Source organism: Anas platyrhynchos, chromosome 14 (genome assembly GCF_047663525.1).
Source record: "Anas platyrhynchos isolate ZD024472 breed Pekin duck chromosome 14, IASCAAS_PekinDuck_T2T, whole genome shotgun sequence".
In the NCBI taxonomy this organism is placed as follows: Eukaryota; Metazoa; Chordata; class Aves; order Anseriformes; family Anatidae; genus Anas; species Anas platyrhynchos.
In genome coordinates, this window is record NC_092600.1 from 2862676 (window position 1) to 2886254 (window position 23579).

At 43.8% G+C, this 23579-nt stretch overlaps 1 protein-coding gene and 1 long non-coding RNA gene across 3 annotated transcripts; one reads left to right on the forward strand and one right to left on the reverse strand.

Moving 5' to 3' along the window:
• Positions 1-7594: 7594 nt before the first annotated feature.
• PPP2CA (protein phosphatase 2 catalytic subunit alpha) lies at positions 7595-23428 on the reverse strand. Its single transcript, XM_027468635.3, has 7 exons — positions 23091-23428; positions 11410-11619; positions 10745-10918; positions 10461-10550; positions 9859-10020; positions 8996-9114; positions 7595-8336 (listed from the first exon to the last, which is right to left on the reverse strand). Exons 1-7 carry the CDS (start codon positions 23190-23192, stop codon positions 8264-8266), a joined length of 930 nt encoding a protein of 309 aa, XP_027324436.1. The 5' UTR covers positions 23193-23428; the 3' UTR covers positions 7595-8263.
• On the forward strand, positions 8266-13890 carry LOC139998699 (uncharacterized). Of its 2 annotated transcripts, none has more exons than XR_011803420.1 (4): positions 8266-8385; positions 12253-12322; positions 13292-13445; positions 13613-13890. It is a non-coding gene; the product is annotated as an uncharacterized lncRNA (long non-coding RNA). The 2 variants fall into 2 exon arrangements; XR_011803421.1 differs by lacking the exon at positions 8266-8385 and adding an exon at positions 12017-12167.
• Positions 23429-23579: the final 151 nt, after the last annotated feature.

The window sequence follows — 23579 nt, forward strand, 5'->3', positions numbered from 1 at the left end:
GCAGTAGAAGGGGGGTGGGTTTTGCTCCCCACACAGGACAGATGCAATACAATCTAGGAACAGGCAGAAAGCAAAATTCCCCGTCTAATTATGACCTATGCATCAATTATAATTCAAAGTGATTGAGCTTTATACTTGATACAATTCTCCAAAGGTGTCAGAGAAAATTCAGTCCCCACTGGACTTTATCGGTTGAATGAGTAGTCTGGGAGAGTTAAAGCAATAAAAACACCACACACCCTAAGAAGTGGCAGACGTCTGTCACAGATATCCCGTAATCACGTGAAAGCCGCCTCCCACTGTGCCCTACATATCACATAATGAACCTCCCGAGCTAGTCTGGATGCTTTCTGCTATCTTTGTCATGAAAAAAACAGCTGCTGCGGAGGTGATAGCCAAAGTCCTGGAAGTCAGGCAGAATTGCTAACACAAAAGACTTGTCCTTGACTAAAGCTGCAAGGCAGAGAAAAAGATTTTTCAAGAAAATAAAAAAAAAAAAAATGGGTGGGCCAATTTCAATTGTTAGGTGCACAGATAATCATTCCAATGCAAATAATCCTAAACCTAAGCATTGCCGTCCTGAGCTGTAAAGATAATTGTTCTCTGCACCAGCCACAGATAAATGACGATTAAGGGCCCTTCACCGCTGAGAATCCAGAGGAGGAAGCTTAACACTAAAGCAAATATCTGGAAATATTGGAGCAACCAAGATCAGCGTAAGCTTGATTTACCACTTATCAGATCCAGAAGAGCTCTGACCTACATTCTTGCAGCATCACTGAGCTGCGGGCAGAAGCCAGCTGAACAGCTACACAGCTGCAGGGGGAAGGGAATTTTAACGCACTGAGCACGGCATTACAGGGAGAGCAGCCTCCCAGACACAGTGCTGGGTTTACTCCGCAGCCTTGGATTCTCTTCCCAGCTATTTCTCTTGCTGCTTTGATAAAAATGACTGCCCCCAACCAAAACCAAAAACTTAACCCTTTCCATTGTTATAGACAGAGAAGTTTATTCTGTTAGTGATGGTGGTGATTATGGAGATAACACTGTAAAAAGATTGAGCATTTTTTAATACCACACACGTGACATCGGCTTATAAAAGAGACCTCAGCTTTGCTTCATTGGTAACAAGTTGGGAAATGTGACAGGACCCAGTTTGGATTTCCAGAAGGAAGGGAAGGCAGCCCTGCAAAGACCAAACTCCAGGGCCTGGAGAGCAGAGCTGCTCTGGCACAGGCTGGCATTTGCTGGGATGCAAGGAGTGACCGCTGGATCCGGACAAGAACCTGGTCTATGTGTAGGGGAGATAACAGCAAAAATGTTCTTCTCCCCTAAAATACATGTACAAAAGGAGAAGAACATTTTTGTAAAACAAGCAGCCACATCAACAGTGCAAGGAAAACTAGGACTGGTTCAGTGTTTTAAAAAAAAGGAAGTTATTTATCTGATACAGATATTGGAAAGAAACTGCTCAGCTCAAAGGCCTGGGCTTCTGCTACTTAAAGCAATCTTACAACAACACAGCAGAAGGGGAAAACTCTTGTCCCCCCTCTAAACTCCAGAAATAGCTGTGATTGTTTCTTGTATTACAGGAGCATCCTTAAGATGTTGCTTTTCATCTAAGCTGTACCACAGCAATGCAAGGTCCTGAGGAAGGCAGAGCCCCCCTTCAGATGTTAGTCAGGCTGACAACTCGCTAACTGCATCATGGCAGGCAGACATGAGCTCTGTTTTCTTGATCAGCTTCGGTTTCTCCCTCTAGCAACGTTCTCCTTGCATAACTACAGGGATTCAAGATGCACAGAAGACTGTAGATGAGGGAAAAAGTGATTAAAAATAGAAGCAAACCTACCTCAAGCATATTTGCATCTAACTCCCTAATCTTCAGTCCACCTCCACATACTTAAACATACTGATTTTTATTTTTTTGAACCATTTTTGCTGTAGCTTCCATGGAAATAATTTGGACTGCTCAGACTCCGTGGTCCTTGTGGCTGCATAAATAGCGAGGGAGATGCTGCTGGGTGAAAGCTTCCCCCACCAGCACGGTTAGCAAAAGGTCACCAAATCCCCGAGTGGCACAGGCAGAAAAAAATCTGAATATCCTTGAGAACCTAGCCTGATAGTGAGAAAGCTATGTTGGCTTTATAGGGTTTGTTTCTTTACTACAGGCTGCAGAGCCCGTCCTTGGAGGGATCCAGCAGCCGCCTGGACGTGGTGCTGAGCGGCTCGGGGTGGTCCTGGGGCTGGGCCAGAGGGACCCCGACGGACCCCAAGGTGCCACCAGGCCTGGTTCCGTGGCTGCATGGTGCTGGTACTCAGCCTGGCAGCTGTTCAAAGTGCAAGAGGCAGGTTCTGGGCTGGTCCTAACGCCACTGACGACGAAGAGCCAACACTTTGAGGTTTCAAAGTCCATGGGAAGAAATTTGCCACGTTTCAGAAGTCAGGCTGATCTACAACATTTTTTAAGAAGGTTGTAAGGAAAAAGTGACAGTCCAGTGAAATTCGGAGACAGCTAAACTAAGCTAAGCTGACACCAGGTAACCACACTCACAAGCACCACAGAATTTTGTATTTGAAAGGGAGAGGAAGTGAGAGCAGCCTCCCAGGGAGCTGAGGCACCTCCTCGCCCACACCCGGGGCAGCTTTCCTCTTCCCCGAGGACAAAGGCGGTGGTGGAACAGGAGCAAAGTGGGTCAAGCATACAGTGAGCAGCACAGGATCCTTCCAGACAGCCCTCCTCCAGCACCTCCCCTTTTCTTAAGGGAAAAAAAAGAGAACTTACACTGACAGGTACAGTAGGGAATGGTTTTTGATGGGATGTTTTACCACCAGCCAGCACGGTGGCTGTTTTTTTCCAACTGCCTGAAAAATATAGGCAGTTGGGAAGGAGGCTAAAGCAGTTTTGGCCAATCAATCTGAGATGACTGGTATCAGCACTACGTTCCTACCTGGCAGTTCAGCACTGCTTCTAAATGCATCATCCCATTTCAGGCAGTATCTGTATCCGATGAGGAATATATATATACACACAAGTCAATGAGAGGTCCAACGAGCAAACATTTTGTTTTGTACAACCTCATGCAGCAGTACAAGTATTCACAAAATCGACTGTCCTCTCGTTAAAAGCACCTGCCCCAGGTTTCCATCAGGGTGCTCACCTCAAGTCGTGCTGCTCCTCATCCATCACTGGTCCCAGGGCAGTGGAAGGAGCCAAATGCAGCCACTGGTGAGAGCAGCAGCAAGGAGCCGATAATCATTCGGTGCTGTTGGAGCCCCCAAGATTTCTGTCTGGCTGATGCCTTGTGAACCAAAACCAAAACCCTCAGCAGCTTCACAGCAGTTTGGTAACAAGGTCACAGGATAACCACCTATCCTGGGTCTCACGTGCTGTAACCCAGGAAAATGCTGTTTAAAACCCAAAATTGTAGACTGGAAGGCATCTCAGCCATCTACCTGAAGCAGCACCAACCCCAGCTCACGTGTGACCTTTTCTAGGCTAGTACCGAAAGCTTCCAAGAACAGACACTGTGCAGCCTCTTCTCCGTTGCCACAGGACCCTCCTGTGCTAAAACCTATGTTTTTGTGTTGCCTTATGTCAGTAACTAAATATTTTATATAAAATTCCCTATTAGCATTAATGTTTTATACACCAGAAACAATCAGTTTCATCTTCATCCCAAGCCAGTTCTGTTCACCATACAATAATTAAGAGATCAGGAGCTGTAGCTACCAACCCATCTTAAAACATGTTTTTAAGCCATAGCCTAAGTTTTAAAAGCCTAAACCATGCAGCGCTGCTTAATTTAATACCTAAAGTGTTGTTTCAGCCTTTTTTCCTGTATGTATGCCAAAGAACTCCAGCCCCTTGCTCAAGAGAGCAACTTGCCTTTATTCTCATCCAAAAGGAGTACAGCCAAATGAATTAGAGCACCAAAATAACTTCTTAAAAAACCACAGTAAGCTGACTCATCAACTGCTTGTTCTGCAGGGTTTTTTGAGTGTATTCACATGTCCTGAAAGATTTCTACACAGTCTCATATAATTTTTAACACTTAACCTGTTTCCAAACTACCTTGTCCTGGGACTCACAGAGAATGAATACTCTGCATAACGATCACTGTAGCATCCAAGAAGGCCCCACACTTTCTACAAGACTTCAAAAAATACCACTCACAAATACCTTGCTCCAAAATCTAAGCTCATATAAGCCACGTGTATGGCTGGGGGGGGAAAAAGACAGGATGGAACACTAAAAGGCCATTTCCCTTATGTACAACTTTCTTTTAGGCTATGCAGGCACGACAGTTAAATCTGGACTGCTGTTCAGGCACACTGAAGCCAAGCATGCTGCTGCTGGGCAGCTGCATCACACCGTGGGTCTGGGCAATACACCAGCAATACCCCAGAGAACGGGGATTCAAAAGCTGTATTTGCACAGACCGGAAAAAAAAATAAAACACCCTGAATTTCCATGAGTGCTCAGCATATAGAGATAAAACAAGCAACTAAAAAGTAAGCGCATGACAGGTATATAGGGAAGTAACAACTGAAGCCATGCCTTAAATTAATTGAATTTAGAGCAGAGCCTAATTGGAAATTCAGGATTGTCATTTGATCACACTGGCCTCTCCTTACAGTCCGTTTTTCCAGAAGGAACAAGCACATTTATCCTTCTGCACTGCCCCTCCTACAGCAGGAACTGCGTTCTCACCAGCAAGGAAATGAAGGGGCAAGAAGGGAGGAACACTGGGGTGTATTTATTGAACTATGATGAAGATGCCAAAAATAAACCTAGCACCTGCACTTTTTTTTTTGTATTGTGTATGAGAAAATCCTTGGCCTTTAAGATTCATGGCAAATTTCTAAATTGCTAAAGCCTTTGTCCCATCCCTTACCACGTAATTAATTTATCAAAATGACTTTCAGTGACTGAAAAAAATAATCCAGACTGACCTTTGCTACTACCCAGCCTGAAGCACAGTCAGGTGAAACGTCAAAGCTTTCATCAGCACCGTGTACGCTCACTGCCTCTTTTTCCAAGGCAAAATTATCATTCATCCACACAGAATACCGAGGTAACTAGCTCTGTCCATCTTCGCTTGCCTGTGGGTCAAGTAACCTTCCAGGGTATTGTCAGGAGATCTAAAACAGATAAGGCAGCCAAAGCATGCAGAGCAGCGATACTGAGCTTGTATAGAAGTGTCAGCAGCTGGAAACGATCTGACTTCAGCCCGAGCCAACAAGCACAGGCGCTGATACACCTCGGAGGGAAGGGGCTCCTACATGCCCCCACCAGCTGCCCTCGGGGACAGCCAGCAGACAGGGGGACAAGGCAGGAAGGGGGACCAGAGAAAGGGACCTAACGGGCAGAGAAAAACAGGCAGAGAGAGAACGAAGGGGAAAAATGGCAAATCGACAGGCTTCAAATCCTTCCCTCTTCTCCTCTCAGGAAAGGAAATTACTGGATGTTTTCCTGTGTACTAACCGGGGTGGATGTACTAACATTTTGTTTTTGACTGAATGACACCTCAGTGCAGAAGCACAGGCCCCTACACCTGAAATTAAACACCCAAAATGAAGGGTGTTTACTTCAGTCTGATATACAAGTTCAGACAATGATGTCCTGCATTCTGGCCACTTAAGTGTGATTTAAGTAAAGGGCAATATGGAAAGCTCAAAACTCTTCCGCGGGTGTCAAACAACAAAAGGTTTGTACTTATTCTATCCAAATTCTAAAAAACACAAGGAAAAAGTGAAAGGTTTAAGAGTTGTTTGTAGGAATGCATCCAATTTCATTCATGACTGCTTCTAACACCAAATGCAAGTATTAGCCCTCCTTACGATTAACTCTCCTGCTTAAAACAAACAAAAACCATTACTGAACGATGAAAATACAGGATTTCCAGCTACTCTTATTTCACCTTTTCATGGACTTTAGCAGTCTTTGCAATGCAAAAGAAAATATTAACACTGATCTCTGAAACAAATACAAATCTAATTATGCTCATCCAGCCTGCATCATTGCAGTTTGAAGTGAAGGAAGCTTTGCTCCCATGAATTTCTAATCAAGCAGCTACCAACAAAATAACCAGACTAATTATTTCTAATTGAGGTTTTCTCCTCTTGGATCTTCCAAACACACTTCCAGCTGTTGAGGACTGCTGGTTGCCAATCTCCATGAGTAATAACTCCCCGTTCACAAGGTGATATTCTCAAAAAAGGCTACAAATGGCCAGTCACAGCACAATTACAGAGAAAAGTGCATGAAGTGGAGTGACTGTCACCACCGACTTCACTAACAGCTGCTTGTATTTGTATATAGAGACTGAAGAAATGAACTGCTGAAACCCCACCAAAGCAGGAGCTGAGTCACGCCAATTCAAGTACCAGGGAAAACAGGCAATAGGGCAAAGTCACTCCTTTTGAAGGAATGGTGTCAACAAAAGGTACAAAGTTCTATCTATAAAGACACAAATATAGAGATAGCAAGCAAAAGAAACCTGAACTACTCTCTACAGCAAAGGATTTTTTTTTGATAGTGATCAAAGCAAAAGTTCCTGACATACAAAAAAAAAGGACGCCTTACATGTGCCTTATTTTTAGTGCACGTCTTCCTGTAAGACATCAAGCTTCAGAAGACTGAGCTCTCCAGAAATAATTTGGAGCCCAAACTGAAGGACAAACCAGAATTTTTGCTAACAGAAAAGTAACTGCTCAAGCCTTTCAGAAAAGGTACAAAGTAACGCATCATTAATGAACTGTTATCTTCGCAAGTTTGAGAATTAAGCAGCCCTTTATCAGAAAACCCCAGGAAAGCAAGAAAGTCCCCCAAAAGCACCTGAAACTAGGCCTACACACTCGCAGTATTTCTCTATTTTCTCTTACAAGCAAGTAGTGTAAAAAGCTTCCTCTGTTTTGTTGCAGAGTCTACACTGCACCCAAACTCAGCATCTCTTAAACAGCATGAACATTAAGAGCCCTCCATGAAAACAGCCACATCTTTTTAAGATATGTCCTATAAAAAGCTTCAAGCATGAGCCTTAAGGTGACAAAAAATTTGAATGTTTTGAACAAAATCAGAATTCAAATTAAGTGAAAGGAAAAGACTTTAACAGAAGTTAACACACATCGATGTTCATTTTCAGAATGGAAGCTTGGGCAATACACATAGCACTGAATTTCAAGTTATTCCTTTAATATTTAGAAAACTGGTTTTATTCTTAGCTTTTCAGATTTAAGTATTAGCACCTACATTGGAAATAACTCAAACTCAGTTTTACACTTGAAAAAAGGCATGCTCAATTCAGTTATCCTATTTTCTTCCGTCTTTGAATATTTCAGTAGAGCACCAAGAGGGAAGAGAGCAACATTTCAGTAACAAGCGAGCTCTGTTCTCAGCTACGTGACGTAGGGCCAGCCATCTCCCTGGTACAGAACCCAGAATACCAGAACTTCCCAGCACACTTCAACTCCTTGTGGGGTATTTCAGGTGGAAACTTGTACGCAGGTTTATAAAACCTATCCAGCTACGTGTTAGTTTGTTAAACCAGAGCTGACCTGAGATGCAATTAGAATTTGACATTTTTCCATACTTAGTTCACAAGTTTATTATGAAAAACACTGCAGCTCTGTCCTGCAGTAACATTGTTTTACAGAAAAAAAACAGTTCTGTTCGAAGGAATTCACTATGCTCGGACAATTACAAGGGACAATATGGTAGGGCAAAGAGTGGGAAAGGGAACTGAGTGCAGACAAAAAAAATCAATACAATTAAATTAAACAGTATTCCCTGAAAATAAAACAAACAAACAGTTTCAGAACAAATATGAGGCCTTGGTACTTATTTTAAAAATGTTCTTTAAGCTTCAATGATTGTTTGCTGCTACCCTTATCTACAGTCATGCTGAATAAAGCTATAGCTAAATGGAAAGTTAAATGTATTCACGAGGTGTTAATGTCTACATCTTATTATTTGCAGTCTCTCAGAGAAAGCAAAAGTAACTACAAATAGCGCTATGCCAGAAACTGGTTTCTTGACCAACAATGTTGCTTCAGCATGCAATGAACTGGTTCATTCTAAAGTGGTCACAGTTGTTGACGACAAGAGGCTTTGTATTTGAATATGGCACGTCTTTTGGTCCATGTGAAAACAAGTTTGAATGTTAAATATTTTCTGACACTTTGGAGTTACTGTTGCTCTTCCCGTTTTCTTTAGGTCAACATATGGTTCATGGCAATACTGTACAGGTCTAAAATCTCTTTACAGGAAGTAGTCTGGGGTGCGACGAGTAACATGCGGTTCACCTCTACGCGGTGCTGGGTCAAACTGCAAACTGAAAAGCACACAGAGTATTAATCAAACTGGAAGTGTTCCTTTTACAGGCAAGTATCTCTTCTGAATTATAGCAGCAGTGGTCTTAAAGAAGGTTTTTTTGTTTTGTTTGTTTTTTTTAAGTTTTTCAACCAATTTAAGACTTCCAGAACAACTGTTCAACTTCTTCCACTCCTATTAATACATAGTTATAATAACGATATTTTAAACTTGTCTTATGATTACTATCACACAGATTACTATTACAACGGACTGGAGAGAAATTTATCTTGGCATTAATACTCAACCCAGTCAAACATTAGTGTATATTTAGAAAATAAAAGTCTCCAGTAATTGTCAAAGGGGGGTAATTTACACAATGCTTTACACAATTCTTCATTTATTAGTAAAGCTACTGCTGAGATAGTTAACTGAACTTCATCAAGTCAACATCTCAACATCTAAATAATTCCAAGATTCTTGCCTCTTGCCCTAGACTGACAGCTGTGTATTACCTCAGGTGACAGGGTACTACTTTCAAACTGCATCACTCTGTAGTATTTTGTTAAACTTCAGTTATATACAGTGAAAGCAGTCTCACTCTAATCTGACAGACCAGATGTCAGCAACAACAGTTCCAGAATCACGGGCAACTTCAATCTAATTTTTAAACATACTTACAAGGAGTATTTTAGAGTATCATCAAGTTCCATAATTGCAGCCTGATTGCCACAACGGTAACAATAATTTGGAGCACTGAAAATTGTTACTACATTCCGATCATGGCACCAGTTGTACCCCTGGAGAGGAAAATAAATTCTTTATGAAAACCATGTTCACTTGTTGCACCCCGTATAACCATCTAACTACTAAACTGAAAGTTAGTGTTCAAAACCCTAGGTGGAATTTGTAGTGTCATTTTTAAACATGATTAAGTCTGTATCTTTATTTCTCAGCAGAAAAAAAGAATTTTGGACTTTACATGCTAGTTCTCACTTGTAAGCATTAGCTAAGTGCATTTAAAAGAGCAAAAATTCTCCACTGTGCTAGTGTTAAAATGATTTAACAAATTTTGAACTACACAATCTATTCTGAATCTTACTATCTTTAAACTTAAGCCTGAGTTTTGGTTTTGATGATCAGAAGTTAACTTCCAGGAACAACTACAAACTAAAAACAAAAACACATGTTTACAGTAAAAAGGACAAACACATTTTTTCAAAGCACACATTTGCATGCATTTTCTCGTTGAGGGACTCAGCATTTATGTTCAAGAATGTTTTTATCTACACAGAAATGCTACAATTAAAGTCCATTTTTGCAATGTTGCTGTAAATTTTTAGAAAGAAACACAAGAAAGCTGTTCCACTAATTTAGAAACTTATTTAGTAGCACACCAACATTATCAAAATAGTTTCTGGAAGACTCTCTGCTGGATCAGCAGTTTTTGTCACAGCAGCACACGCACACCCCAGATGCGCCATGTGCTAGCAGTGCACCAACTCCACAAGCAACAGTTTAACCACACAGGCTGTATTGCTTACCTCCATTACCAACTGATGAGCTCTTGAAACCAACGTAAGGCCGTTAGCATGGTTAAAGGTTTCTGAAATATCCTGTCCAAATGTATAACCTGCACCTCGAGGAGAAATTCCCCAGCCACCACGATCATCTGGATCTGACCATAGCAAGTCACACATTGGACCCTGTAAGAGATTTGGAAGGTATTTCACAAACCGAGCAAAAGAACTACACACACATCTGCACAACTTTCTGCAGCACTGCTTTAGAACCTGGGGAAAAAAACAATATAACAAACCCCACCTATCAACTGCAAAAGCTAGTGCAGTTTAGACTTGAAATATGATCAGTAAATTAATCTGAATGACGAGTCTTCATAGAAATAGCTCCTACCACTGAGATCATTTAGTGGTACCTGCTGATATGCTATGTAAACTGTTTCTTACTTTAGGTAAGAACATGCTGCTCAATTCCCCTTCAGAAAGCAGGTACAAGACAACAAACAGATGCTTTCAAATTGCTACACCACTTTGAACTTCATTTTCTGTCTGTGCATATATTCAAACATCCAATACATAGTGAATGATGAACCCCACTATGAGTTTAGGGAATTAATTTTCAGTACCTCATGGGGAACTTCCTGCAAGCGATCAAGTGCTCTGATGTGATCCAGTGTATCTATCGATGGAGACAGGCCACCATGTAGACAGAAAATCTGGAAGAGTTAGACGTGAGATTTATTTCATTTGTTTAAATTATTTATTTCAGTACAATTATAATTGCTTAGTATAAAATGTTAGGAATAATCTGCAAGAGATTACTTGAAAGAACATAGAACACTGAGAGAATACAGTGTTAAGAGCACCCTTCACAGCCAGTAACATTTAACTTCACCAAATTTAAACATACCTGGCCATCCACCAAGGCAGTTAGAGGAAGGTAATCAAAAAGGTCTGTAAAGTACTTCCAAACGTTTGCATTTCCATATTTTCTTAAACATTCATCATAGAAACCATATACTTGTGTGATTTGCCTGCTTTCATGGTTCCCTCGGAGAATTGTGATACGTTCACGGTAACGGACCTATAAACATAATAGAAATATTTTAGAGGCACATCTTCAAAAAAAAAAAAAAAAAAAGCCACAACAGAATTTGCTTTCCCCCACCCCCATGATATGACAATAAGAAAAAAAAACCTTAAGACTCAATTACAATCTTAGAGGGAAAAAGGACTAATTAAGCCAGATCTTCAACTGACAGATACTCTGAGATTAATTGCAAGCTTTATCCACTGTTACTAGTGGACTTCACTACAGTTACGCATTAAGCTGTTATCGCTAAGCACATACTTAAATATTGCTACTTAGACAATTAGCAAAGTAGCACTCACTTTAGAAAGAGCTATACAGGCTTGCACCTTAACATTATGTTTTTCAGAAATATCCTTGAAAAATAATAAAGGTAACATTTCAGTTTTCACACCTAAAAACACTGCATAATCACAACAGATATTAAGTGTAGTCAGGAGTGATTATCCATGCTTCATACAGAATTAGCTGAGAAGAAAAGTTACCTTAAGAGCTACAAGCAATGTGACTGTTTCCACTGAATAATAGCCTCTGTCAACATAGTCCCCCATAAACAAATAATTTGTGTCTGGTGATTTGCCTCCAATTCTGAAGAGTTCCATGAGGTCGTGAAATTGTCCGTGGACATCTCCACAGACTGTGACTGGACATCGCACTTCTTGGACATTAGATTCTTTTGTCAAAATTTCTTTAGCCTAGAAAACAAACAAAAAAAAGAAGAGAAATTGTGAGATTAGTTGTCCATGAACAGCCTTCTTATCCAAAGTATGCTCTACTTGCAATGCTGCAACCCAGCCTCTTTACAAACCCACCTTTTCCTAGTCTGAAGTGTATGGGATAAGAGCTTATCTTTACTTAAAAGAAGATTTGGCTTTATGAAACAATTGTTTTCTCCCCTCTCCCAGCATCAATTAGGTATTTCAGTTAGTTTCCAGCTTAAAAAAACAACTCATCCTTTCTATACAAGCGGTTCCATGAAGCACAACTGACTTCAGACCAATAATCACCATTGCTGGAATTGATGTGTGTAATATTTAGAAAAAGGTAAGTTTACAATCATGCCAATGTCTTATTTCCAGCCCTTCAAAAGCCTGAATTCAGATATAGCTGAATCTGAGACTCCCCCAGGGAGGCAAACTGGGCCAGCCAAAGCTCCAGGAGGGTTTTTACTTCAGAGAGATGATCATCTGCCACCCACATATGCCTAGCTTTGAACAGAGATGACCTACACCCAGAACAACTTGTAAGTGTGCATGAGTGTGCCCTTTATAAAAGAAAGAGAATCATTTTTTGTACTCTTCATTTTTTCCACAAAATTTTGTGCACAGGAGTTGCTGACAAAGGCAAAGAAGCAGTACAGAGCCTGAAGAAGCACAAGCTAGAGACAGCACGGGAAAGGTAATTTTGAAATAACACAAGTTTTATCATCCATCGCGCTGCCAGTTGTTACAGCTTTTCCTCAGAGCACATGCCACAGTAATTGTCTAAATCGAGATGGTATTAGAAATAAAAATAGTAACAAGTTTACTTGTCACTATTTACCAAGCCCTCTATGCCCTCCAAGCAGCAATGTTGCTATTCAAAAAGGATCCGTTTTGTTTCTTACAACGGGGAAATGCTTGCTAAGCAAAAAAGTATTTTAAGACATTGTAGAAAAAATATCGTCATTTGAAGAACGTGAGGTTTTGAAGGGTAGGAAAGAAGCATCTGAAGTTAAAATCTAAACTGGAGATTAAATATTGGGTGCTGACATGAACCAGACCCGTAAGGAACACGCTGCTGCGTCCAACTTTCCACACAGTCAGGAAGCCACCAGCTGGACAGTGACTGACACCCCCAAAAATGGGCTCAGTGCTCCCGGGCATTACCCAGGCTAACCACCAGGGTAACACAAAGCGTCCGCAACACGTGACGGAGACAGGGGAAGATTTCATTCAACGCTGGGAAGAAATGCAAAATGCAATCACGGTTAAACACCCTGCACGACACTGAGCTTGAGATATTAAAGCGTGAGTAACCGAGTTAAATCACTCTGCAGACATATTTACACCAAAAGTCAATCTCTCCTGACAGTTTCCACTCATGCTGCGCCTAGTACTAAAGATAGGTCACTGCTGGCTTGTGGCAGATGCTAAAAGTGTAGATTTATTTTAAGATAGTCTGACTTAAGTTCATTTTAATGCAGTGACACTCACCGGATGTTTTGAAGGTGTTTTAACAGCCTGAGCCTCCCTAATACACTATTAGGCTCAGGAGCATTAGCGATCGTAATTCCCCTTTTGACAGGGAAAGTTACAAATACCGACAGCACTTCTATGTCAAAAAAAGCTATAATTAGAATGCTTTCTACTGCTGTTTTTCTAACAGACCGGGAGCACTGCACAAAGAATGCGACATTCATTTTTCATCAAAGGGATGCGATTTTTATGCTGACTGAAATCCAAAGCGCATCCTTCTCAGCACTGGAGCTGTTGCTTCCTCCGTTTTTGCAGTATTAAGTCACTCACACAGCAAAGCACAGGTCAGTCAGACAGCTGCTCTGATGGAAAAAGATTGCTGTTTCGCTGGTTGACCTGCAACAACCTCCATGTAAATCCTGCAGTGAAGGAATGCTGCTGTAATTTAAATATTCTCGTGTTCCTGAAACAGGCTTAATGAAACACTGCCTTACTGTCCTATGTCCCACAGCACCAGCAGTGGCAAACGCTGAACTGCTCCAGCAGTGGACTTGTTTCTATAGAAGAGTTGAAAGTAACACCCTGAAAACAGGCACCAGCAAGCGGTCAGTTCCTACAAAAGGGTAAAACCCAAACTGTCCGAGTATCGTTACAAGAGCACAGGTCAGTAAGACACCAATACAATCGGATTTCACAACTCGGTTTGCACAAAGCTAAGCCATTACTAATACTACTTCAGGATCGGTGACTCCAGCTTTGTATCGCACCATGCTCTGAAACATCATCTGATTTCATCCCCTTTATCGATCCCTTCCTCCCTGCCCAGCAGCTCCCCTTCCAGCACGGAAGCAGGGCAGCATTTCGGGAGCATTTCAGCAGCTTCAGCACCTGGCTGGGTACTCCTCTGTCCAACCTCCTGATGAGGGCGAAGCAGCAAACAGCCAGACACACCTAACTCCTTGCCCTTCAGAAACCCGGTGACCTATTGCCAAGGACAGCAGCGCAATCCTTCACGGTATTTTGACACCAGCATTTTGAAACATCCAGGTTTCATCTCCTATCACTAGATAAACAATTATGCAACCCCGAAACTCGCCTTTTCTTGAACACTTACCAGTGCTTTCAGTGCTTTTTGTTTCTTAGGTATTTTTCATTTCTTAACAGCTTTTAATGCTAAGATAGCTCTGATTATTATTATTATATACATATATTTTTTTTGTCTTCAATCCTCATAAGTGACCCTACACCACACAAAGGTTAATTTGTGGTATTCTGCAATCTAAAAAAAGATGAGTCAGGTGATGCTTTAGTTTATGTCAAAAGCACGCCACCTTACAATTGCTAAGGCTCGTGACTTCAAAATCACAATTAATTATTTTTTCAGCATTCCATACTCTCAGATTTCAAAACTAAGTGCATTCAAATGAATACAGGCTGAGAAGAGCCCATTATTTCAGGGTGATAAATACCAATTTTACAGCTAAGCACCAATAAAGCCTAATGCAGAAAATATATGCAGCCACGAGACACTGACAATTGCACCAGAAAAAAAAGTCCCAGAAGGAAAATCCATCACAAGCAGATGCTGACACCAAAAGCCCCGTGCTATACTTAGAACCATCTCAAAGTTCAAACAATAAGCACACATCCAATGCACTTCACCTTAGTCATAGAGACTGAAGTTCATTTATACTTGGCGTTTGAGCTACCTGCTTACTCAGACTTTTTTCTGGGAAAAAAGGCAACCAGTACAATCCAAAACCACCCGGAAGACAACAAGACTGTAACCAATAGTGGTCTGAAGGCACAAGAATACAATAAATTTGCACTAATGAACGGAAGCATTACAGGATGAAAACAAAGCCTCCTATTTGAGGATTAAAATATTTCTGGACTGCTGCACATCTTCTAAATGCAAGGATGAACAGTGAAGCACTGTTCTGTTGACTTTGTTTACAAAGCACATCTCATATGGAAAAGAAAACTGTTCTGAAAATACAAAGATTAGCTTCCTTGCTTTAAGAGTGTAAGATTCAAGTAACCTCTGCATTTTACTCCAGATCTGCAGAATTCTATCTAATGAAAGGTAGGAGTTACCTGCATACAGAGGTATCTCCTATTTCCCTTGTTCTCAGCCCAGATTTTTAACCAAGACAGCACAGATTAAGGCTCAGAGCCAAGTGCCTGAAGGGCTGTCATCCAGCCACTCTCAACTCACTCTATGCCGAGGACAAGTTTGCCTCATGAGCAGAATCCATCAACCACCATACCTCACAGAATTGGTTCTCCTAAATTCGCCTCTGCCCAAATTCCACCATGTTTCCAGCACACTGAAGATACTTATTTTTTACTCCTACCCTTTCCTTAGATCATCAGCTTCTAGCAGAAGCTCTGCTAGCTCAAACCAATGATCTATGCTGAGGAACTGCAGGGCACATAAAAAAGCAGGAAACATCGCTGTGGCTTCACAGAACTGTAAAACAATGCTTGAATCTGCTGCGTAAGGCTGAATCAGTGCTATAAAGCATTTATCAAAAGATTATCACTGACTTCGTAAAGGAAATATAGCCATTATTTTAATTACACGACACAGCTCCAGTCTGTAATACCTCGCTCTTGGAAGCCCAGAGCTCACCCCTGCAAACCACCGCGCTGTCTAGCAAAGCCCACGTGGGGAGGCATCTGCTGTACCCAAGACAAAGCTGTATTGGTAGTTACCACAAAGATATTTTGATGAGATCGAAGGCTTCGACCACACCCATAATTTCCTGCCGTCAAGATGCACAGGAAGTGACTAAAGGGTCAATGACCAGCTAATTGGGATGAAGGCTGGTTTGAGCTGGCCAGCATCATTGCTCGGACCTGGAATCTCTTTCAGGCAAAGTCACCCACTACAGTCAGTGAGTCTTCTGCAAAGACATCCGTGTTTCCTTCCCCAACCCCACCCCAGACTTGCAGGGCAAAGAGGATGCTCAGCCCAAAGGGGGCTCGCTGTTAAGAGCAAAAGGTGTTTGCTTTCACTGCCTGGCTTTTTAAACACGAGCAGAGAAATCAGGTCTCTAATGTCACTCCTGTGAGGATGTTAAGACAGCAGTCAGATGGCATGACACAAATGGGACCTGCTTTATTTCAAACTGCAGAATCCGCTAAGGAGTTCAATGTGAATGTGTAAGTAGGAATCAAATTAAAACACAAAGCTCCCGCTGACATTTAACTGTTCGGTAGACCCAAGCAAGTAAAACCAGGATTCTCATCCAATACAGATGTAGCAACAGCAGCAAAATGCTCTTTTTCCATGACTGAAATAATGACAGCCCCACCTACTTTCTCTTTGGTTTTGGGAGTAGCACCAATGCCACCATTTCCAACATCCACAGCAAGCAATACCAAGGGCTTGGAGCTTGGTGAAGGCAACACAGCGTGCCTGGCCACAGGGTCACGGCACAGCTCGTGGCAACCTGTGTCATGACGTGGTCACTGCGTGTTTGTAGCGCTTCATTTGCTCAGGACACAGCAAACAGAGCTATCAACTGAACTTGGAAGATGTATTTAAACCCCAAGCGTACAAAATGAAAGTACAGTGGCCTATATATCAATAGATGTATCGATGGCTCTGTCAGTGAACCACAAACAGGCAGTTAACTAACCCCAGAAACACGAGACGTGCTCGGCTTCACGTTTCACAGAGCACAGCGAAGCATCCTTCACCACGCCACAGCTTTACAGCTACCCTACTGTTTCAGCAATTTCAATTTGGTTAGAAGAGAGCCTGATTACACACAAGATGCTGGACAACAAAAAGAATAATCCTGATGGCAGTGCTGCATGTAAGAGGGAACAAGACAACCTGCCTTCTCCTAAAGCACACAGGCAGTAAACTGCTAAATATTTCTATTTCTCTGTACTGCAAAGCAATGACTGACACTGTCTACAGCCTTGATATTCCCCTCAACCTCAATTTGGAAAAATCATTAGTAGTCTTATATAGGTAAGGAGAAAGAATGCTCTTTCCTTTTCTCCCAGATCTGTTTCCAAAGAAGGGGAAGCACTATGTAGGTATCAATGGTGGACAAGACCAGGTAGAAAATGAGGACAGGAAAGGTGCTCCTCCAGAAGAATTCAATGCTGTCATTTTGCATCATTGAACAGATCTTTGTGTCCTTCACTTTGAACTGAAAACTGTAGAAAAAAATCTTTAAAAATGTACTGGAGGCCAAATAAACCAAGAAAGCCAGACGCCTTCCTGTCTACACTGGAGTTCCAAGTACCAGAGCAGCAGCAGTAACGCACGAAGCTGACCGCTTACAGAGAGCTGGGCTTCGGTCCTGCCCATGAAGCAAGCTGAATTCATCTCATGTCATTCAAGCTGTTATAAAAGGAAATAGACCAAAGCTATTCCCAAACTAGCAATGCCTGATACATGAAGCTAAACCAGCAGATGGTAAACTGGAAAGGTTTTTATTTTTATTTATTTTTAACTCTTTTGCTCACAGCACCACACCAAGCTGTGGCACAGCCAGAACACTGGCTGGAAGGCTGGGGTAGGCATAACCGAGGATTCCTACTTCAAAACCAACGAGCAAGGGTAAGGATGCACCACCTGTATTGGGAGGTATTTTCCATGTGCTCTGCAGAAATATCGAGGACCTGACTAGCAAGCAGCTGCGCTCCAGTATTTACTCTTTAGCCAGGATTAAACTACCTGTTGTTTTTTTTCCAGCTTAACACATTGCCTAAAGAAAGAAGTCTAGAGCAACAACCGTGTTATTGAACGTTGGTGTAGTGTTTAAGGGTCCCTAGGTGAGAAGGGAAATTTAATCATGGCTCCTTGGAGCCTCTCAGCACAGCTGTTTGCACAAGGCCTCCCTCCCTCCCTCCAGACAAAGCCAGACAGGTTGGGTTATTACGCTGTTCGAGGCAAGCCGGATGACTAACCGGGGACGGCGAGGGAGCGATCGCAGAGCAGCACTGTCATCACATCCGAGGAGGCAACAGCTTCACCACAGGTAGGTCTGGAAGGGGCCATCAATCTACAGCCCCAGCCACGTCCTTAGCCTTGCACTGCTACAGCCTCAAGTAGGAACTTGCTCTGACTTACAAACGCTGGTTTGTTTTCTTAAGCTATGCCCCGAGTGACTTTTCGAACAAGAAAATATCTTTTGCTCTTCTTTGATTACAGTGGACGTTGTGAGCTAAAACAAATCAAAAAAATTTACTAATTTCAGCACGACAAGTTTTACGGAATTTCACAGAACTGAAAAAAGAAAGCTGTCGAAGCTATAGAAGTTGGCATACACAAGACTGAATTCTCACACACACCCAAGTGTTACAACCAGAACTAGGTGAGAAGGCTGGCAAGGTTGACACTTCAAATGCCTTTTGTGTGAAGGGACATTTTCCATTTTATATTACAAACCATCACAGGAACAAACACTGGGAGTGAAAAGACTTCTTTTTGTGGAATCATTCCACAATAATCTAAAACACTGTTGTTAAAATGTCACAAAGAGCTTTTCACTTGCAGCTGTTCAAAGGTGGAACATCACTAACAGCTCTAGCCCCAGGTACGTTCAATGCGGCGGTAGTAAAGAAGCCCTAAACCATGTCCTGGTCTCCCACAGCCCCTAGAAACAACTGCAGGGCCCTCACGCCATGAGCAGTTTCCTTTGGTGAATCCATAAGCCAATGAAGTAGCAAGGAGGAACTGAAATGCTGTGCCTCCCAGACCCCCACTCTTCTTCTGCCAGGGACACAGAACTCGCCCTGCACAGAGCCCATCCCATCAGAACTGTCACTAGCTGAGAACTCTGTTGGGGCAGATTTCTTGGGCTCATCTACAGCAACTTCAGCCAGGGACATCCATCTTTACAATAATTGTGGGCAGACTGACAACCAGCTGTGTGACGGTTACATGTAAAGACATGGGAAGGCAGGAGCTAGGCCATGGAAAAGGCCTGGCAAGTGCAGCGGGGCAGTTTAGCCTATGCACTTCTGGCAAACACCAAGCAGCCGATGTAGGTAACTCAACACACAGAGGGAAAAGGACACTGAAGAAGCGGGGTAGAGGTCTCAGAGCAGTAACACCTTGAAGCACAGAAGTATGCTTCAGTTTGCCAGCCCTATTCAAAAGAAGAGCTGAACTTTGATTGCAGGTTCTTCTTTTGACCTGAAAGCTCCATCGGTAACACACTGACCTCCTGGAACCAGGGCACTTAAAGGAAGGAGCCCAAGCAGATCACACAGCTGCAGTGAGCACTCACATTTGGTTCTCATCTGCAGCAAGTCCCAGCAAATCTAACTTGGAAGATCTGCTGCTAAACAAAGGTGGAAATTCTGCAACAGGAAAAAAATTAGAAGAATACACCATTGACAAGGCAGGTACCAGAGACCAAAACGGCCCAGAAACATTTATACCATGAAATCAGCAATGGTGACAAATCAAATAGCAAATGTAACCAAGACTATTGTTACAGATCAAAAGCTGCAGGAGACAAGGCTTGAACCAAGGTTTCTCGAACAGGGTTCACCAGCATTTAGCCCTTCATTCAGGTTAATTTTTTTAGATAACAACACCGTCTACACAGGCATATTTTACTAGTAGCTGAAGTGCAGAGGAAGAGAACCCTAAAGATTCTCCACAGCATATGATCAGCTCGTCTTTTTCTAAGAACTGGATGGTTCGTGGTTCCAACCCTCTCAGACTAATATTTCCAGCAGAGAGACCCTGATACCTCTCCCTCCACCTGCAGTAGGTTCATTCTGAAATAACCACTGGAGACTCCAACCACAAATTCAACTCCCTCCTTTGTGTAATTTCAGCCTGCCACCCCACCTTCCTGAGCACTGTTCCACACCCCCACTGGGACCATTTCCCTCTTCCCTCCCGAAGCAGGGTTTTCCATGCAGCACTCCAGGACAGCATTCTTTCATTCTAAATGGCCTGCAGGAAAAAGCCTCACCTGGCAATAAAGGGCTTCCTTTCTCCTCTGTGCAGACAGCACTCAAGAAACAATTCAGTATGAACAGGGCAAGCGTGGCTGATACCTGTCACATGTCACACAGACTGCAGGATAAATAAATGCTGGTAACAATTCTGCAAACCTCACTTACCAAATACTTAACACACACACACAGCCTGTCACTGATGTAACAAAATATATGGCATTTATTAAGGCTACGTAACTTAGCTGCCACTCAGAGGGTCACATTTTTTCAACTCCTCTATGAAAGCAGCTATTATGGAAGGGTACAAGGTATTCCTAGAAGACATCTCCACCCAGTTAGCACCACCACCATCACCGAGGTAACCAGGTACAAGACAGGATGCACCAAGAAAGTAACTGGAATGCTTGAATGGCCACACATAGTTATTATGCTGCGTTATATTGTGTTTGCAAATAGCTGTTTGGTTCTTTCGGTATCAATACTGAAACACAACCGAGCCCTTAGGCTTAGCCCTGTTAGATAGGCACCAGTCTGCACACATGAAGCCCCAGCAGATCCAGAAATACCAGTCAGGAAGATCATCTAATCAAATGGTATTATGAGGGGGGGAAAAAACCTTGCAAGGATTTTTTTTTCCTTCCCTCACTCATCCCAGCAGGATGACAGCCTGTACCTGTACCTGACAGGGTCTTCACCTGCCGTGTGGAACAGTGACTGGACTTGACGCTGTCCTTAACGCATTAAGCTCCTCATGGAAAAATATAACCTTTGGGTGTGATTTCATACACACAACTATTTACAACAATCATAACATGAAGCACAACTCAGCAGCTGCTCAGAGTCGGTGCTGGAAGCCTGGAAACACGGTAATGTCTGTCCCTCAGCAGAAGGGCACAGAACTCAACAAATGTCCTGCTTCTGAGAGCACCGACACCCACTGCAGGGCACAGAGAAGACAACGGAGAGCTTGGGCTGCTGTGGACTACCTCCAATTCCTTGCGTCAGCACTCGTGTAGAACCTTACCTGGTACCAGCAGGAAGTCCCAGTAAATCCACCTGTAGTTATCAGCAACAAATCATCTTGCCTGAACACAAACAGCCATGCGGCTGTACTGCAAAGTGCTGACCGCAAACTGGTCAGAGAGGGAATTTCATCTCCAGCAGGGTATCACGCTACCCGAAGAAATACTACCTTTGTTCTGGAGCTGGCTCAGCTGCCAACTCGAGGCACTGCTGCTAAATGATATATTTCATGTAGATTTCTCCCGTGTTTTTGTGATCTCTCATCACAGAATAGGGTGGGCAGACACACAGCTTTCTGTAACCTAGTTCCCACAGATCGTTATCAAAAGACATCATTCCTGCAGATCTAGTCACCTTTATCACTCCTTCCTTCAGCCTAAACAGAGTTTGCTGCTCCTATAGAGCCGGCATGCCTTGTGATCCCTTCTCTTGGACCTATCAGAAATACTTCATGTTGGGCTGTTTTTCCTCCCTAGTGTCCAGAGTCTATTTTGGTGATAAGCAGCACGCATTTACCCAGACATAAAGCCTATTTCCATTCTTCATTAGGAAAAAATGAAAACTCTACCTCCCAACCTCACACAACCATGAGTAGGACTATGGGATCTTTTGAACAGAATTCCTAATGGCATGCCTACTTCTCACCTATCCAAAGCACCAAGTAAATCCAGAGGTTTTTTGTATATTTTCTGTGTTTCTTCAGCTTATCATACAACCTTACAAAAAATACCCATTTGCACAGTATTCAGAATCTCATACCAGCATCATTTTGTATGTTATGGCAAATGGACTACTTACCTCTTTGACAAATTCATTCAAGGAAGAAGCTGGGCCATTGTCACAAGACACACGTGAAAAATTAGCAGGCAGCTATACTGCTTCTTGCTGGCAACACGATTTAAAAACATGCAGGCCATATCTAATGGTTGTAATTTTAAGCTGCTGGTGGAATACTAGTCAACTAAAATCTGGACTCAAGCAGAACCCATTTGGCCAAAGGCACTCCAATTTATTTAGTAAGTTCATCGTCCTCTGGAAACAATTTGCTCCTAAAACAACATGCTGTAGTATTTGAAGGCACCGTGCCAAACTTAAAATATCCTCATTTCTTCCTGTGGTAGGTACATGGACTTCTTTAGAGTCAAGTACGTCAGTAACTTCCCACATTCCTTAATTTCTAGTTACGCTTCTAGATTAGTATTTTGAAGGGTAAAAATACAAAACCTCTGATAACTGAAAAAAAAAAACCTCAGCTATTAAATTTTAATCACATTTAGGATTAGAATATAATTGAAAAACGTGTTTAGGTCGTGCTACAGCTAACATTGCCCTTAATTTCCAGCAGACGACCTACCCTGGGCTCATTTTAGGACCTCCCTGAGCACAAGCAGCGCTCTGCCATCACATCCCACCGCCCTTCACCACAGAAGGTAACAGCTCCGTACGCTAATCCCTGCTTCACAAGACCTCGGATTTCACTCCCAGACACCAAGCCCAGGGGGTACCCTCAGCTACACCCCACCCCCGGTGCTCATTTCCTCGTTTTTCTCCCCAGAACCAGAGCCGCGGCGGTCGCCCCTCGGGGCTCGCCGTTTGCCCCCACGGGCTCCGTACCCAGGCAGCCCCTTCCCTTCCCTTCCCATCCCAACCGAGTGGGCCGGGGCCCGGCCCCCTCCGTCCCTCCGAGCCCCGGGGCCCGTGCCCGGGATGGCGGCGGCGGCGCCCGGGGGTCTCGGCGGCCGCGGCGCCATTTTAGGAGGCGCTGCAAAGGCGGGAGGCGGGGCCAGGCCCCGATCGCCGCGGAGCTGCCGCCGGGCACCGGGGCTCGCTCCCGGCTGCGGCTCCGTCTCCACAGGGACCCCCCAAGACCCCTCAGAGACCCCTCAGGACCCACCGGGAGCCTCCCGGGGAACTCCGTGCCCTCTCCGGGCGCCTCACCGCGCGGTGCCCTCAGCACGGCAGCGCCTCCCTTGGATCCCCGTCACCCCCCACCGCCTCACAGCGCCTCACGCCGCCCTCACCTTCTCGCAGAGGCTCTTCACCTGCCCCTCGGACAGCTGCTTGCACTCGTTGAGCTGCTCCACCCACTGGTCGAGCTCCTTGGTGAACACCTTCTCCTCCATCCTCCCGGCTCAGCCTCTTATTCTCCTACCACCACCGCTGCTGCTATTGCTTGTTACTGCTCCACCGCCCCCGGAGCAGCCCCCCCAGCCCCTCACCGAGCGGTCCCAAGAGGCGGCGGGGACGCAGAGCTGGGAGCGGGGCCCTGCGCACGGCAGCGCTGCCGCTCGCCTCAGAGCGCGGCGTGTAATGGCCGCCGCGCCTGACGTCACCGCCTCGGCTTCCACTACTCCGGGGCGGGCGGCGAGGGAGGGGACCGCGCATGCGCAGCGCCGAGCCTGCGCGCTGCCCGCCAGAGGCGGGGGGGGGCTGAGCCGCGCTGAGGGGAGCGTGCGCATGCGCGGTGTGAATTGGGGAAGGGGGTGGGGGGGGGTCTGCGCATGCGCGCG

Excerpts from the sequence above, each read along its gene's own strand:
- PPP2CA (XM_027468635.3), bottom strand. The coding sequence starts at position 23,192 with ATGGAGGAGAAGGTGTTCACCAAGGAGCTCGACCAGTGGGTGGAGCAG. Across the intron at positions 11,620-23,090 it reads TGAAGAGCCTCTGCGAGAAG|GCTAAAGAAATTTTGACAAA; the intron begins GTGAGGGCGGCG and ends TTTGTTTTCTAG. Across the intron at positions 10,551-10,744 it reads CTGCCTTGGTGGATGGCCAG|ATTTTCTGTCTACATGGTGG; the intron begins GTATGTTTAAAT and ends TAACTCTTCCAG.